The sequence below is a fragment of the Dryas octopetala genome, chromosome 7, assembly GCF_963921425.1.
Source record: "Dryas octopetala chromosome 7, drDryOcto1.1, whole genome shotgun sequence".
In the NCBI taxonomy this organism is placed as follows: Eukaryota; Viridiplantae; Streptophyta; class Magnoliopsida; order Rosales; family Rosaceae; genus Dryas; species Dryas octopetala.
The window spans coordinates 7022790-7039298 of record NC_141372.1 but is presented as its reverse complement, the minus strand read 5'-3'; the positions used below and the strand labels follow the sequence as shown (position 1 = coordinate 7039298).

Sequence of the window (16509 nt, the reverse complement as noted above, 5' to 3'; positions counted from 1 at the left end):
AGGGTGATTTAAAAATGAAATGGTTTCCATCATAATTAATTCTTCTAATATTAATTTGTGTCCAATGAGTTGTTACCACTTGTAACAAACTTTATAATTTGTGTACTTGAACTGTAGTTTTGTTACCTATGGTGAATTGGTGATCACTGATCAGTACGTCATTTCTTGCCAACTTTGATATTGGTGCACCTACTAGCTAGGCAGCCGAGGTCCATTGCAAAGCCTCTTCAAAATCTAATTAATTAAGCTGATGATATGTTTCTCCAATAATGTATCTCCTATAACTAAATCTCAGTACATGGATTTAAAAAAAGAACGATCAAAGATAAACATCGGGTTGAAAAAGTGATCGACATGATCGAATTTTAGCACACTGCCGATATAACAAAGGAAAAGACACAACTACCGACAAACTTTCTCATGTATATACACAGAAAACAGGACAGGATGAACCCTGATGTATCCAAGCACTGTTTGGGACGCTTCTAGTAATCTGGGGCCTCATAAAAAAACAGGGATCCTCGGAAAGTCTGTGAACACAAATCCAACGAAAGCTGTCCATGTCTACCCAACTAGGCAACTATGTTGATTGATTGCCCTGATCTCTGCCTTCTCATCTGCCTTCTCAACTAAGTCTATCCAAAATGTGAAATTAGTATTGATATGTATAAGCTACTAATTAATTCACCATGAGGAGGTAGTTCCATTTGCTTTCTCAATTCTCAGCTTGGCAAGAAAACTATATTGACCAAGCATGTGAGTGCTCACATTATTATGCAACATAAACTACATAGTCAGGTGTTTTAATTTGAACTCCTTGTTTGATGCATGATGAAGAGGGATAATAGAGCACCGTTGTATGAGAGTGAGTACCAGGCACTCTAATCTCCTAACCTTGTTAACCTTTTAATTATAGAATGCCACATGTCTTTTATAACATTTTATGGTTCACACTCATTTAAAACTATAGTCACTAAATTAAAATAATTAAAAATAAAAAATGTGTGTAATCCAGCCACATAAACATAAGAAACTTTAAAAAATAAAAATAAAAAACAAGAAAATCATAAGCCTAGGCCACCCTCCCTCCCTCCCCCCCAACCTCGTACCCCTTCCCTTCTCTCTCTTGATCTACTCTCCCTCTCCTCTGCAGATCGGATGGTTGGTGCCAAATTCTCCACTTTTCTTTGATTTGTATTCATGACTTCAATTTTTATACTTTACAAGCAGCCTCTCCACATGTTCTATAGTTCTTGTTTAATGGCAAAGGTGTGTTACGATTCTGCATTGTTCATATGATGAATCATCTGGGCATAACGACAAGTCACACAAGGCTTAACAACATGTCATTTGGATCTAGGCCCAAAAGCTAAGCCCCTCTTAGGCATCGACTTCCTAGGCCCAAAGGGTAAGCCCTTCCCGGGCTCCTAGCCCCTGACCTCCTAGGCTTCAGCCTCCTAGGCTCCAGCCTCATAGACTCCGGCCCCCTAAGCTCCAGCCTCCTAGGCCTTGACCTCCCAGGCTCCGGCCTCATAGGCTCCTGCCCCCTAGGTCCTGACCTCCTAGGTTCCGGCCTACGAAGCTCAAGCCTCCTGGGCCCCGACCCGTGTCAACTCACTCGGATCCTCGAGACAGGTGACATGTGACGCTCTTACAGTGCGAGTCATTACAAGGGACACGTGTCATTATCAGATTGGTTGACACTCTTCCAAAAGTACTATAAAAAAGGTATTTTCTTGTCACAAAAGGACAATTTCAATCAATATTATACTATTCACTCACTCTGCTCACAAATTCTCTGAACACTTACTTGAGCGTCGGAGGAGCTTTGGCCGGTACCACACCGGTGCCCTTCCCGCTCACTTTTGTGTACTTGCGCAGGCTGCTTTGGATATCATTCTTTCTCATTACTCACCAGTCGGACCCAGCTACCCGTTCCTACCCCACTTCGACGTGTCATCCACTCAGTGGTGGGTCAACGAGCCTACGTGGTTCTACTCGACGTTGACTGCTTTACCATTTTTGAGCATCAACAGTTTGGCGTCGTCTGTGGGAACGTAGCAACTTTTCCCCATTTGATTCTCTACCCTCAGTTGAGGTGCAAGGACTTTCCGACCTTCCGACCCCTGCAATGTCTGACGGAGGTCCTATTCTCGACCAAGTCGACAACACCCCGCTGGGTGACAAGCGAGACAAGAAGACTGCTGAATCTGATCAGGAGGCATACATCCAACGATTGGAGGCTCAACTCCAACGAACCCAGGAACAGCTCGACCTCCAAAAGGATACAACACAGCTGTATGAGCGACTCCTCCGCGACAGGGAAGAACATACCACTCCCCGGAGTGGTGAGAGGAGGAACCCCCACGACAGGGATGAACACACCACTCTCTAGAGTGGTGAGAGGAGGAACTCCCCCCCCCCCCCCCCCGAAGGGACCAAAATGTTCTGCGTCAACTGGACGCCAGGCAAGGTAGCCACCCACCCCCAGGTTTCCTAAGCTCGGGTGGTCGCCCATTTCCTTTGCTGAGGAGGAGGAACATGATTTAATCTTTCCACATGATGACCCTTTGGTCATTGAGGCCACCATAGCTAATTTCGACGTGGCTCGGATCCTTGTCGATTGTGGTAGCTCCGTCAACATTCTCTTCGCCTCAGCCTTCACAGCTTTTGGAATTGACCAGGAGAGGCTTGACCAGTCGGTCGCTCCTTTACTCAGCTTTTCGGGCGATATGATCACCCCTCTTGGTGGGATCTACCTCCCACTCACCCTCGGGAAGTATCCTTCGTCCGCTACCACAACCACTCACTTTTTGGTGGTCGACTGCTCCACGACTTACAACGTCATTCTGGGACGACCGGCCCTTAACCAACTTAAGGTTCTTATCTCCACCCACTTGCTTTTGATTAAGTTCCCGACCCCATGTGGCACAGGGGTAGTCAGAGGCAATCAGGTATCAGCCAGATCCTGCTATACGACTTCAGTTAAGAAGAAAAAAGAAGTTAAGCCCTCTGTGGCTGTTTATGTCTTCAACACCTGCCCTACCCCAGATGCCCTACAAAATCATTGAGGTCGTCCGTCCGGGCACATACAGGCTTCTGCGCCGCCGACACCAGCTCCCTCCGAGCTTCCGCCCCGCGCACCGCCAGTCCTGGCCTGAGCCCAGGCTTCCGCCCCGCGCACCACCCAAGCTTCCGCGCCCCTGACACCAGCTTTCTCCGAGCTTTCGCCCCATGCACAACCAGCTCCGGCCTGAGCCCAGGCTTCCGCCCCGCACACCCACTTAGACTTCCTCGCCGCGCACCCACCCAGGCTTCCGCGCCGCCGACACCAGCTCCCTCCGAGCTTCCGCCTCGCGCACCGCCAACCCCGGCCCGAGCCCAGGCTTCCGCCCCGCGCACCACCCAGGCTTCCGCGCCCTGACACCAGCTTTCTCCGAGCTTCCACCCCATACACCGCCAGCCCCGACCCGAGCCCAGGCTTTCGCCCCGCGTACCCACTCAGGCTTCCTCGCCGAGCACCCACCCAGGCTTCCGTGCCGCGCACGCACTCAAGCTTCCGCCCCGCGCACCCACCCAGGCTTCCACGCCGCCGACACTAGCTCCCTCCAAGCTTCCGCCTCGCGCACCGCCAGCCCCGGCCCGAGCTTAGGCTTCCGCCCCACACACCACCCAGGCTTCCGCACCCCCGACACCAGTTCTCTCCGAGCTTCCGCCCCGTGCACCGCCAGCCCCGGCCCGAGCCCAGGCTTCCGCCCCGCGCACCACCCAGGCTTCCGTGCCCCCGACACTAGCTCTCTCCGAGCTTCCGCCCAGTGCACCGCCAGCCCCGGCCCGAGCCCAGGCTTCCGTCCCGCGCACCATCCAGGCTTCCGCGCCCCCGACACCAGCTCTCTCCGAGCTTCCGCCCCGTGCACTACCAGCCCCGACCCGAGCTTAGGCTTCCGCCCTGCGCACCACCCAAGCTTCCGCGTTGCCGACACCAGCTCTCTCCGAGCTTCCGCCTCACGCACTGCCAGCTTCGGCCCGAGCCCAGGCTTCCGCCCCGCGCACTACCAGCCCCGAATCTGAGCCCAGGCTTCTGTGCTATCGACACCAGCTCCCCCCGAGCTCTCTCCCTGCACACCACCGCTTCCCCGACCCGAGCCCCCTAAAATCTGAGCCTCCCACCCTAGCTCTTCTGCGCCGCCACCAAGCCAGCCCAAGCCGAGCAGCTCCTCCGCCCCGTGCAGAGCCTATAGCTCTGAGCTATACCTTCGCCTCTAACCCAAGTAGATCAGGGTTGTCATCCACCTCCGACCCGAGTACGGTTCAAGCGAGCTTGCCCACCTCTGTTCGGAATACAGGGTGATCAGAAATTCAAAAAAAAAAAAAAGAGATCTTTCTTATGTAAGCCCCCAAGATTTCCTACAGTATAGCTTTTCTTACTAAGGAACTTGGGGGACTTCTGGACAGTATCTTAAGCAGGAACAAGTATGTGGTTACTTGTCGTTCTGCTCGGACTTTTTTGTGTACAAAGTTCTCAACCAAGAAGTATCTTTTGCTCGGAAACTTGGGGGACTTCTGTTCGTATGATGAATCATCTGGGCATAATGACAAGTCACACAAGACTTAACAACATGTCGTTTGGGTCTAGGCCCAAAAGCTAAGCCCCTCCTAGGCATTGACTTCCTAGGCCCAAAGGCTAAGCCCTTCCCGGGCTCCTAGCCCCTGACCTCCTAGGCTCCGGCCTCCTAGGCCTTGACCTCCTAGGCTCCGGCCTCATAGGCTCTGGCCCCCTAAGCTTCGGCCTCCTAAGCCTTGACCTCCCAGGCTCCGGCCTCATAGGCTTCGGCCCCCTAGGTCCTGACCTCCTAAGTTCCGGCCTCCGAAGCTCAAGCCTCCTGGGCCCCGACCCGTGTCAACTCACTCGGATCCTCGAGACAGGTGACATGTGGTGCTCTTACAGTGCGAGTCATTACAAGGGACACGTGTCATCACCGGATTGGTTGACACTCTTCCAAAAGTACTATAAAAGAGGTACTTTCTTGTCACAAAATGACAATTTCAATCAATATTATACTATTCACTCACTCTGCTCACAGATTCTCTGAACACTTACTTGAGCGTCGGAGGAGCTTTGGCCGGTGCCACACCGGTGCCCTTCCCGCTCACTTTTGTGTACTTGCGCAGACTGCTTTGGATATCATTCTCTCTCATTACTTATCAGTCGGACCCAGCTACCCGTTCCTATCCCACTTCGACGTGTCATCCACTCAGTGGTGGGTCAACGAGCCCACGTGGTTCGACTCGACGTTGACTGCTTTACCATTTTTGAGCATCAACATGCATGCACATTAAGTAATCGCACAATAAACGAATTCAATGAATACTGTGTAATTTGATATGATATTTTTTTAATCATAATTATATCTCACTCAATAAAGAGAAGGCTAGGATAAGATAGTAGTATTTCAAGCTGTTTTTTTATTTAATTTTGTGGAGGGACTCCGATCTGCAAAGAATAGAGGGGCAGTAGAAAGAAAGAGAAGGGAGGATAAATTTTATGGTTTTCTTGTTTTTCTATATTTTTTAAGTTTTTTAAGTTTTTGTTGGATTACAAACTTTTCTTATTTTTAATTTTGATTTAGTGATTATCGTTCTAAATGAGTGTGAACTATAAGATGTTATAAAAGACACGTAACACTCTATAATTAAAAGATTAGCAAGATTAAAAGATTAGAGTGCTTAGGAGAGAATCCAAATCCCAGGCAAATAACAGCTGCAATGATTTCTTTAGTTGTCCAAGGTGAGTTGAAAAAATGTTTGACAAAAGTCACATTATATACCAAATAGGAACCAAATAAAAGTTTGGATATGAAATTAAAACAAATAATAGTTTGGGTGCTTAATGGGGACAATGGTCAAAGACTCAAAAGTTCAAGAACCAAAATTGAAAAAAACCAATAAATTTAAAATGAGACGTGGATGTGCTTTCCTAGAGCAATGCTATGGAACAACCTCATCTTTTCCTAGAACATTGTCATGGAATGGCTATTAACGACTAAGCATAAAAAGGTTGATTAGATTTAGAACAGAAGCTTCAGAGAAACACAAGGGTAGATACAAGATATTTACTTATATAGTCAAGGTAAACCTTCTACTATTGGTCTAATTTAGTTGTGATTGGGCCCGCAATTATGGGGTTATTCAATCTGGCCAAAGACACGTTATAATATTTAAAAAGAAAAAGAAAAACCATGGAAACTCTGAAGTTGACTTGACTTGTAAAGCAACTTGTTCTTATATATACCCCATCGTCGTGCCATCATTAATGGAAATTTTGTATGTCATCTACCTGAGGAGCAACCCATCTGCATTGAGCTGTTCTAGTGATCATCTACCAAAGGCTAACCAAATTTGGCTTTTCTTTTATACATAGCAGGTGCGAATTCACTTCCTAATTCCTTCTCTGTTTTATTTTTTATTTTTTATTTTTTTTATTAAATTGTTTTTTCAATTAATCCATAAATTGAGTCTGGGTTTTATCCTTCTTTTCCATTAATGCTATGTTTGCAACACATCAATTTTCTTGAAGCTTTAAGTTTTCTATGTTTCGTTATAGTTAGAAATTGGAATTGAGTAAATTTTATGGGAGTGTTCTAATTTTCTTCCTTCTTTCAATGGAATTTTGGTTTGTCTCTGTTGTGTGTATTGATTGGAAGCATAAGATCTAAAAGAGGATAACATCTACTATAAGAATATGCAGTTTTACTAGAAGCTGCAATAATGTAGAACAAGAAATACTGTACACAACCATGTTCGGTTTCACTCTGGACCCCTTTTTTGGGGTAAGTAAGATGTTGCATTAAAAAGTGGCACTTACATGGAGCCCAAGGCAAAAACCAGCCCAAAACAAAACAAACAAAAAAAAAAAAAGACCAAAAACTTGTAATGATTCATACAAGATTTTCAATTGCTTTCTGTTTCCTACTTTATCTCATCAATTAAATGGAAAATGTGGAAAAATCTGTGGAGGGAAATAAAGAAACAGAGGGAATGTAGTAAAACAATAGAATTATTATACAGATTCACATGACTAGTAGGAATCTTTAACCAAAACTGAATTTTAGAATATTCCTTGAATGGTTGTAAGAGACAGTGTTGACCATGCCATAGAGTTCTTTAAGAATTTGGAGCTTTCCACAGAAATTCTAAATGCATCTGGGGTGGGATGTTTTAGTACTTTCTCTGTTTGCTCTTATGAGTTGCAAAGAGGCCATATAATTGAAATATGTTTAGATTACTTTTCTCAACCATATATCCTTTAAAAAAAAAAAAAAAACCATATATCTAGGTTGATTTGGCATTTTGTCATATTTTTCAATTTTTGTCCCTTGCATATTGGAATGTGAGTAATGATAAGTTTGTTGATTGTGGTGCCAGTAAACATCATCTTCATTTATTACAATCACAACACATCAAGAGGAAAAATGGAAGGAAACAACCAAGCTCCAAATGACATAGAAAACCCTGACATTCCATTGGTAACTTCAATGAGAGAGGAGTTGGAGAGCTTGTCTCCCCTGTCCTCTAACTGTTGTATCTACAAAGTTCCTGAGCGACTACGGCGTGTAAGTGAAAAGGCTTACACACCTCAGGTAGTCTCTATAGGTCCACTTCATCATGGCAAGCTGGATACCTTAAAATCCATGGAAGCACACAAAAAGAGGTACCTACAGGATTTTATCCGTCGGACCAAGGTAAGCTTGAAGGATTATGTAATCAAAATAAAGAACCAAGAAGCAAGACTACGGAGTTGTTATGCCGAGGCCATTGAGTTTAGCAGTGATGAATTTGTAAGAATTATTCTAGTGGATGCTGCCTTCATCATTGAGATCTTATTGAGGCACCGTTTCCATGAATTGCAGGATGAGAGTGACCGCATATTTAACAAGCCATGGATGCTACAAGATGTATGGCCTGACATGCGGTTGCTTGAAAATCAGCTGCCATTCTTCATTCTTGAGGATCTTTTTGACCCGGACAAAATTAAAGTCTCTTCTGATGGTAATAGAACTGAAAGGCTTTCTATAATTAATCTTTCTCACAATTTCTTCAAAACTCTAATGCATATAGAGGGAACAGAAGACAAATTGGAGACAATATGTTCTTCTAAAATAGAACATTTTGTTGATTTTTGTAGAAATTTATATCTACCGATACCATTGAAACCGAAAGCTCCAAGGAAGCTCGAAACACTTACCACACCCAGCATGACAGAGCTACACCGGGCGGGAGTCAAGTTTAGGGTGGGATCAACCAAAAACTTATTTGACATACAATTCAAAGATGGGATTCTAGAAATTCCAAAATTGGCAATAAGTGATGAAACAGAGCTTACAATCAGAAATCTCCTTGCCTTTGAACAATGCCATTGCATGGAAAACTACATAAACGATTATGTTGTCATCATGGATCGTTTTGTGAACACTCCGAAGGATGTGGAGTTGCTTGTGAAGTATGGAATTGTTGAAAATAGGCTTGGTGACAATAGTGGGGGTTCTAATCTGATTAACAATCTTGCAGATGGGGTCATTCTGGACTCCGATGACTTCTATTTTGCTACTCTTTGTGAAGACCTGAACAAGTATAGTAGAACGTCTTGGCACAAATGGAAGGCAAATTTGAGACAAAATTATTTCAACACACCTTGGGCAACTATCTCTATCGCTGCAGCTGTTTTGCTCCTCATGCTCACCCTCATACAAGCTGTGTGCTCTGTTATCTCTGCTACGCCTTCTAAGCGTCACTAGCAAATCTCTCCGTTTGGTCCTCTGCATCACAAGAGCTGGTTTTTCCACCGCGTTAGAGGTAAATTCTAGTCTTTGAGAGAGTTGTCAAGCTAGTATGTCCATGATCTGCCATGAGGAGTTGTATTATTAGTATGTACTACGTAGAAGAGTACTATGGGCTGTTTTGTCGGTGAATTTGTGCTGTGTGCATGTGGGATAATACCAAGCATTGTAGAGTGATTGAAACAATGTGCTTGTTTTATTTGTTTGTGTGTGCGATAGTAGTACGATTCAATGATTCATTGTTGAGATTTGTAACTTGATTTCTTGTTAATAAGAGTTACTATTTTGGATTCTCCATGCAAGTGGCGGTATATGTCCGTGATCTGCCAATAATCTTATATGGTCTAAACATAAATAAAATGTAATTAATCAGTCTTGGAAAATCTCAAATCTGTTCAAATCCAGTTACAAATACTCTGTGAATTCCTTGAACTAATTCTGCTGGTAATTTTCTGATGAAAGTATTTGACATACACCACACCGGCCACCACTTGCTTCATTTCTGGTATATAAGATCAGCTCATAATCAAGGGTGATAGACAGAATTGACAGAGTTTGATAAATTTCAATGTGAAATGATATTACTGGAAAATCAGCTGGAGTACTTTCCAAAGGAAATGCTCACTCAGTACTTGACATAAGAGTTTCCAAAGAAGGGCTGGAAATTGCATTCTTAAGATTAGTTCATGACACAACAGAATCATTTATCACAAATCTAATCAATGGCCTTTGGAGCAGGTACTGTCATCATCCATTTGAAAGTTGTATATATTTGTGATCAAATCTCGATCGCTAACTATGGATTATCCTATTGACACCACAAAAGACATGGACTTGCTTGTTGAAAAGAAACAGTCATTAGTTTTTGTTTGTTAAACAAACAGTGATTCTATTTGAACTCCCAAAATTTGCTCATTTTATAGCGTACGTGTTGGCTTGTCTATGATTTTGTTTCTTTCTTTGTGGGTACTCTGCAACTTTATCTAAAATGTACATAATTAGGAATCAGAAGTATACATCTTTCTTTGTCTTATATATGCACAGGCCTATCTTGGAGAGCAAGCCCCAGGTGAGGTCCATGTATAGAATACTATATATAAATCTCAAGTACATAATGAAAGTCAGAGATGGTAGCTGCTTTAAGAATTTAGAAAAGCAACCCTGCACGGACTTTCTTCTTTGCACCATTTGTTTATCATGGTGGCTGTCACACCATTAAGAAACAACCTTATTTTTTCCTATAAAGTTGTGATGTAATACCATTGAATAATAATATGAATATGACTATGGATAATGGGTTGGTAGATAGAAACTTCAGCAAATTAAAAATAAGGGTAGAATACACAAGACATTTATTTATAGTCGGGGTTAGGAGAAACTTCTACCGTCATATTGGAAAGCAACTTGTTTCTTGTTCATACACAAAGCCGGCCATCATTGTGCTATTAATAAGAGAAGATTTCTGCTTCATCTACCAGAGGAGCAAACCATCTGCATTGAGCTTGCTTTTCTAGTCATCTACCAAAGGCGCGCAAAACAAGCTTGGCTTTCTTATACATAGCAGGTGCAAATTTGATGGTCACTTCCATCTATCTTTTTATTTTTTTTATTTTTTAAATACATAATTCTTCACCTGGGTTGTATTCTCCTCCATTGCTATATATGTTTGCACATCCATTTTCTTCAAGCTTAATTTAAGCTAATGCTTATGTATGTTTCATGGTACGTAGTTGGAAATCGGAATTAATTAAGGAAAGGTTATGGGAATAATGTTATGATCTCATTCTTGTAATGGAATTTTGGGTTGTCTATGTTTTGATTGGATGTTAGTGATTTATTTGTAACTATCCCAATTTGTAATATTAATCCACACAAGATTTTCATTTCATTTTCATACAGTATTCATAAGTCCAGGAGGAATGTTTTAACAAAAACTACATTAGAATCTTCCAAGAATATTGGTTGCAAGAGGCAGAGTTGAACAACAGAGTTTTTTATGAATTTGGAGCATTGATTCCATAAGAATTCTTAATTAAGGCCTCTTGTTGTGTTTGCTCTTATGAGTTGCACAGAGCTATGTAATTGCAATGTTTGGATTTTCTCACCCATTTAGTTTGATTTGACATTCTGTGATCCTTTTTTGTTTTTGTTTTTTTTTTTTAATTCATGGTCGGAGCACTTCTCCATCTCATCTTGGAATTTTAACAGTGACAAAACGTCATCACAAGAAAAATGAAAAGAAGCAATCAAGCTGCTCCAAATGACATAGTTAACCCGTATGTGCCATTAGAAACTTCAATAACTGAGGAGTTGGATAGCTTGCCTTCTCTGTCCTCTTCGTGTTGTATCTACAGAGTTCCAGAGCGATTACGGTGTGTAAATGAAAAGGCTTACACACCTAAGCTAGTCTCTATAGGCCCACTTCACCATGGAAATGAAGCCTTGAAAGCCATGGAAGAGCACAAAAAGAGGTACCTACAAGATTATCTGCATCGAACCCAAGTAAGCTTGAAAGATTATATACAGATAATAAGGGACCAAGAAGTGAGATTACGCAGTTGTTATGCAGAAACCATTAAGTTTAACAGTGATGACTTTGTAAAAATCATTCTTGTGGATGCTGCCTTCATTATCGAGTGCTTATTGAGGTCACGCCTAAAAGAATTTAATAATGAAAATGACCGCATATGGAACAAGCCGGAGATGTTTCTGGATCTATGGCCTGACATGTTGTTGCTCGAAAATCAGCTACCACTCTTCATTCTCGATGATCTATTTGACCCAGACAAATTTACAGTCTCTTGTAAGTTTAAGAGTACTAAGAGGCTTTCAATAATTGATCTTTCTCTCGATCTCTTCAAACATGCATCGGAAGTAGTGGGAGCGAAAGAGCACAACTTGGAGAGAGTACGTTCTACTGAAGTACAAATAGAACATTTTGTTGATCTTATAAGAACTTTATGTGAACTATCATGGTGGACCACGCACAAAACTTGAACATGTAAGACCTTCACCCAACATGACAAAGCTCTATCAGGCGGGAGTCAAGTTTAAGGTGGGAATATCAACCAAAAACGCATTTGACATACAATTCACTGATGGAATTCTGAAAATTCCAAAATTAGAAATTTGTGTTCACACAGAGCCTATATTCAGAAACCTTATTGCCTTTGAACAATGCCATCGCACTTTGAGGTGTGTAAGTGATTATGTTAACATCATGGATCGTTTTGTGGACTCCCCAAAGGATGTGGAGTTGCTTGTTGAGCATGGAATTGTTGAAAATGTGCTAGGTGACAGCAGTGATGTTTCTACCCTAATTAACAACCTTGGCAATGGGGTTACTTTGGAAGCTAGCGACTTCTATTATGCCACTCTTTCTGAAGACCTGAACAAGTACTGTGGTTTGACATGGAACAAATGGAAGGCAAATTTGAGACAAGATTATTTCAACACACCATGGGCAACTATTTCTGTCATTGCAGCTGTTGTTCTCCTCATGCTCACTCTCACGCAAACGCTCTGCTCTATTATATCTCTCTCACCAAAGAGTAACAGTGGGGGTCTATTCTGATTAACAATTTTTGCTACTCTTTGTGAATGTCTTGGCACAACTTGGGCAAGACTATCTCTATTATGCTGCAGCTGTTTTGCTTCTAATGCTCACCCTCATACAAGCCGTGTGCTCGATCTGTTATCGCTGCTATGCCTTCTAAACGTCAATATAACATGGTGATAGTCTGTGTTTATCACCAAGGTTGTGTTGTTGAAATTTGTAACTTTGTTGTAACAAATTTTGGAATCTTATAAATATAACCGGTCTTAGAAAATCTCAGCTCTGTACAAATCTAGTTTGCAAATACTCTGGTTTTCTGATGAAAAGTATTTGACAAACCACTTAGACAATTTGTTGTTTTTATTTTTTTCAAACCACTTGACATAAGACTTTCCAAAGGAGAGCTTGAAAATTGCATTCTTAAGATTAATTCATGACACAACAGAATCATTTATCACAAGTCTAATAATCAAGGGCCTTAATGGAGCATTTACTGTCAATATCCACGTGAAAGTTATATATATCAGTAGCATCTTATTATCTATATCTATATACATATAAAGGGAGATGGGGAGTAAGGTTAAACTTTCAAATACCTCAAAAGTAACCCCATTTAAAAAAAAAAAAAAAAGGGTATTGATAACATTATTTATTAATTAAGGACCAAAAAGTAAATAGAATAATTAAATTGAAATATAAAAAGAAATACAAAATCACACTCTTATTTTCAACAACCTACTTCCCCTATAACCTCTTTTTTAGGACAAATAAAATATTTATTAAAAAATTTAACTATAGGTTTAGAAAGGTCAAGACTAGTCTTACTAACCAATTAGCTCTAAAACGTTATATATATATATATATATATATATATATATACACAATGATGATCACTCGCTCACCATAGAGCGAGGAATTCCCCGCTCACCTAACCATCCAGCAACGAATTTTAATGATTGGAACCGTCCATATTTTAGAGCATCATTTAAAGATCACTCTTGCAAAAAATCAGCCAAATGGGAAACTGTTTAGCCAGTGTATTACTGTCAACATCATTTCAACCTTATCTGACGAATTGTATTTGTTTGCAAAGTTTAGAGGATCAAACAATTATCGATTTGATTGATTTTTTATAGGAACAACCCTTAAGGATAAACCTAAAAAATGGACGGTTCCGATCATTGAATTCCCCGCTCTGTGGTGAGCAGGTGGTTAGATAAGCGGAGAATTCTCCCCTCTATGGTGAGCGAGTGATCATTTCTGTGTATATATATATATATATATTCGTGATTAAATTTTGCTACTAATGGATTATCTTTATCAATCCACACTGCAAAACCCTTGTCAAAATCGCTCGTTTGACCTCCCAGAATGACGACCTGTGACCATCTGCAAGCATGCCCACAACCTGTTCGACGAAATATCTGAATAGTTTGACCCCCGGGATAAAATTTCTAGATCCATCACTGGGTGGAAGGGAATTTGATGTCAATTCTAACACTTTAGGTGAGTTATTTTATCGTAAGGACCTCCAAAATTATCTAATTTATCATTAACTTTATTTAAAATTCACTAAGTTATAACGTGATTAACAGTGCAATATTTAAACTGCATTAGGCAAACAAAGTACTGCAATAAGCTAGCCATACAGGGACACTCCTCTCCCAACTAGAAACACTCTCACACTAAAGAGCAAATTAAACGAGCAAGTGGGTGGGCGGCCCGGTTGGTACAAAAACACAGCTGGCATCTGCAAACTCACAAAAGCCGCTTAGCTTTCTCCAATAGGTGCACGTCTGGGCCTAGGTCCTCCTCCACAGCTCCACTCACCGAAATATAGATATAACCATCTGAGCATCTGACTCCAATAAAATAGAAGAGTTTAGGAAAGTCAATAACATAATTAAGAAAACTGGTTGTTTGGATGTGTGGTTAGCAAAAAAATATGGTATTTGGTACGTTACTATAGTTAGAAAATAACACATGTTAGCATTTTATTAATTTGTGCACTTTTATTGAGGACAAGATGGTCCTCAGACTTGAGGACCAAAGTATTTCCCTATATATATGATTACACACGTTAGCATTTTATTTGTGCACTTATATTGTGCTCATGATCATTGTGCTATTATTCATTCAAACTAGCGAGAGACGCGCGTAGTCAACTCATAAAATTATCAGCTCACCTGCTGACTTCTAAAGCAACTTGTTCGTTTATTTGGTAAATTAAAGCAACTTTGTTTTTATGGCCAAAAGAAAAAGAAGAAAGCAACTTGTTCTTACACATCATTGTGCTATAAATAAGAGAACATTTCTACTTCATCCACCAGGGGAGCAAATCAATTGCATCGAACTAGCGTTTATTTGGTAAATTAAAGCAACTTGTTCTTACGGCCGGCCAAAAAAAAAGAAGAAAAAAGCAACTTGTTCGTACACACCATTGTGCTAAAATAAGAACATTTCGACTTTCATCTACCAGAGGAGCAAGTCATCCGCATTGAGCTAGCGATTATTTGGTAAATTATAGCAACTTGTTCTTATGGCCAAAAACAACGAAAAATGCAACTTGTTCTTATGGCCAAAAACAATGAAAAAAGCAACTTGTTCTTACACATCTTGGTGCTATAAATAAGAGAACATTTCTACTTCATCTACCAGAGGAGCAAATAATATGCATTGAGCTAGCGTTTCTAGTCATCTACCAAAGGCAAAATAAGCTTGTGGTTTCTCAATATTAATAGAAGGTGCGAATTTGATATCTCTTGTCCGTCTCTGTATTTTTTTTTTTTTCAGTTCATAATATTTTATCTGGGTTGCATCCTTCCCTCGCTATATAAGTTTTCACATCCATTTTCTTGAACTTTTAAGTTAATTCTTTATGTTTCATGGTACATAGTTGGAAATTAATTGGAACTAAGCAAAGGTTATGCATGGGAATTCCTGGGCGGCTTTCAATTATTGATCTTTCTTATAATTTCTTTAAAATGGGAATGTTGGGATCGCAAGAGGATAATTTGAAGAGAATATGTTCTTCTAAAGTAGAACATTTTGTTGATTTAATGAGAACTTTATATCTACCGTTGAAACCACAAGCTCAAGGGAAACCCAAAACTGCAACCGCACCCAGCATGACAGAGCTACACCGGGCTGGAGTTAAGTTTAAGGTGGGATCAACCGCAAACCTATTTGATATCCGATTCGATGATGGGATTCTGGAAATTCCCAAAATAAAAATGGTTGATGACACAGAGCTTACAATCAGAAATCTTGTTGCCTTTGAACAATGCCATTGCCTGAAGAATTTCATGATACGTGATTATGTTGTCATCATGGATGAATTTGTGAGCACCCCAAGGGATGTGGAGTTGCTTGTGGAGTATGGAATTCTTGAAAATATGCTAGGTGACAACAATAAGATATATATCACTTTAATTTCCACCACCTTAGTGGTAAGTTATTGGAGTTATTTATACTTATACCCCCTGAAGTTTATTGTATTTTCACATACACTCATAGAGTTTTAGAAATTACACATACACTCCTAAGATTTTAAAACTATTGCATATAACCCTTGCAAGAGAAAACAATAAATAAACAAAGAAGAAGATATTTTTATTGAGGTTGGACCTTACAATTTGAGTAATCTTATTAGGCTATTTCATCCCATAACATACCTTTTTGCATACTTTCTCATTATTTTTCGTCTCACTGTAGGGGGTTATATGCAAAAATTTTGAAATCTCAAGAGGTGTATGTGTAATTTTTAAAACTTCAGGGGGTAAACCTCAGGGAGGTATAAATGTAAATAACTCTAAGTTGTTGAGAGAGTAGCTAGCAATTAGGTCGATGCTCATGTTTTCTTAAAGTGATAACTCAAACCCTAATACATGTTGTGCGTATGAATGAAGGATGATACCAAGTAGTGTAGAGTGATTGAAGCAAATTGGTGCTTGTTTTATTTGTTTGTAACTTTGTATGTGTGTGCAGTTGTGAACTTCATATTTATTTGTTAATGTGAGACTATATAATATAAGTGAGTCCTCCATATTCTTCCATTTGAATTTTGAGAAAAACTTCGGTAGACTGTTTCCTGCCACCGCACTTTGCTGAGTGGCC

General features: G+C 40.8%; 2 protein-coding genes and 1 pseudogene across 2 annotated transcripts; all 3 read left to right on the top strand.

Moving 5' to 3' along the window:
• Nucleotides 1–6318: 6318 nt before the first annotated feature.
• On the top strand, nucleotides 6319–8878 carry LOC147279131 (UPF0481 protein At3g47200-like). The gene is made up of 2 exons (XM_086250623.1): nucleotides 6319–6424; nucleotides 7426–8878. The coding sequence occupies exon 2, from the start codon at nucleotides 7473–7475 to the stop codon at nucleotides 8793–8795; it is 1323 nt and encodes a 440-aa protein (XP_086106749.1). The 5' UTR covers nucleotides 6319–6424; nucleotides 7426–7472; the 3' UTR covers nucleotides 8796–8878.
• A 2048-nt stretch (nucleotides 8879–10926) lies between these two features.
• LOC147279130 (UPF0481 protein At3g47200-like) lies at nucleotides 10927–12411 on the top strand (annotated as a pseudogene).
• A 2966-nt stretch (nucleotides 12412–15377) lies between these two features.
• On the top strand, nucleotides 15378–16386 carry LOC147279129 (putative UPF0481 protein At3g02645). The gene is made up of 2 exons (XM_086251999.1): nucleotides 15378–15842; nucleotides 16381–16386. The coding sequence occupies exons 1-2, from the start codon at nucleotides 15378–15380 to the stop codon at nucleotides 16384–16386; spliced, it is 471 nt and encodes a 156-aa protein (XP_086108125.1).
• The last annotated feature ends 123 nt before the right edge of the window (nucleotides 16387–16509 follow it).